Source organism: Phalaenopsis equestris, unplaced genomic scaffold (assembly GCF_001263595.1).
Source record: "Phalaenopsis equestris unplaced genomic scaffold, ASM126359v1 Scaffold200627, whole genome shotgun sequence".
Taxonomy (NCBI): Eukaryota; Viridiplantae; Streptophyta; class Magnoliopsida; order Asparagales; family Orchidaceae; genus Phalaenopsis; species Phalaenopsis equestris.
The window spans coordinates 260,269-261,702 of NW_018220441.1; the positions used below are offsets into that span (position 1 = coordinate 260,269).

At 38.4% G+C, this 1,434-nt stretch overlaps 1 protein-coding gene across 1 annotated transcript in view; it reads right to left on the minus strand.

Moving 5' to 3' along the window:
- Positions 1 to 523: 523 nt before the first annotated feature.
- LOC110035886 overlaps positions 524 to 1,434 on the minus strand; it is a 1,813-nt gene continuing 902 nt past the window's right edge. The window contains exons 2-4 of the mRNA XM_020740198.1: positions 1,235 to 1,353; positions 773 to 1,174; positions 524 to 718 (exon numbers count right to left, since the gene is read on the minus strand). Coding sequence (XP_020595857.1) covers positions 524 to 718; positions 773 to 1,174; positions 1,235 to 1,353 — 716 coding nt within the window. The remainder of the gene's footprint in view (positions 719 to 772; positions 1,175 to 1,234; positions 1,354 to 1,434) is intronic.

Consider the following 1,434-nt stretch of genomic DNA (forward strand, 5'->3'; position numbering starts at 1 on the left):
TGATATGTCAGGTGAGGGGAAGAGGCAAACAATTGATTTAAAAGTCTGGAAAGATAATCCATAGCCAGAATGAAGATAGTAGGAGACAGTGGTTCTTCTTGTTTAATTCCCCTTGATGCAGAGAAGAAACCATGGCTTTTACCATTGATTAAGATAGAGTGATTATTAATACACAGCCATCTTTTTATCAAGATTACAAAGGGCTCAGAGAAACCCCTAGAAATTAAAATGTCCAATATAAAATTCCAATTGATAGAATCATAAGCTTTCTGGATATCCAATTTCAGAATGAGATTGCTTCCTCTACACTTTCTGTCAAGGTCCAACAACAACTCCTGTGCCAAGAGAATATTATCAGAGATCTGTCTCCCTTTCACAAATGCTACCTGGTTATTGCTGATAAGTTGTTGGAGGTGAGGTTGGAGCCTGCTGTTAATAACCTTGCTGATAACTTTAGACAAGACATTTGTTAGACTAATAGGTCTGAAATCTCCCCACCCAGTCCTGGTAGAATTTTTGGGAATCAAAGTAATAGTGGAAGCAGTGAAGTACTTAGGGGATCCATACCTTTAAAGAAGCATTGTACAGCATCAAACACCTCCCCACCGATGATATGCCAAGTAGACTTATAGAATTTAGCAGTAAAACCATCAGGGCCAGCCACCTTTTGGTCATCAATAGAATCCAGTACTGTCTTAATTTCCCCTTCCATAGGAATCTGAATCAGGTCCAAACTTTGAACATAATTAATGCACTCAGAGAAAAGTTACACCTTGATATGAGATCTCTCAGTAGACTGATCCCTAAAGATTTTCTGAAAATACTGAATAGCATCAGTGGCAATGTCTTCAGCATCAGTTACTACATTACCATTTGAATCATGTATAGAGAGGATCATGTTGTTCTTCCTTCTGAAATTAATACAAGCATGATAATAGCCTGTGTTTCTATCATCATCAATGAATCTTGTGACAGCAGCTTTTTGTTTCAGAAAAAGTTCAGTAAAACTGGTGTGCATTAACAGCTCCTCACTTGCTTTGTGCAGTGCAGCTTCAGAATTCAAGCCCATTTGGAAATTCTTTTCCATTTTGATAACATTACTTTGAGCATTAGTCAGATTCTCATTAATATTACCAAAATTTTCCCAATTCCACTTCTTGAGATGAGCAGCTACCTTTTTTTGCAGAATCCACAATTTTACCTAGGGATTAGAGTTCCCTTCAGCCTTCCAAACCTTACCAACTTCCTCAACAAACTGAGGGTGGAGAGTCCACATGTTTTGAAATCTGAAAGGAGCATTTTTTGGCTTTTCAGCATTTTGGATAGTACATAACAAAGGTCTATGGTCAGACCCTGCCATAGCCAGATGAGTAATGATAGTGCAAGGGAAGGTCTGAACCCATTTAGAGTTCCCCAACAATCTATCCAGCCTCT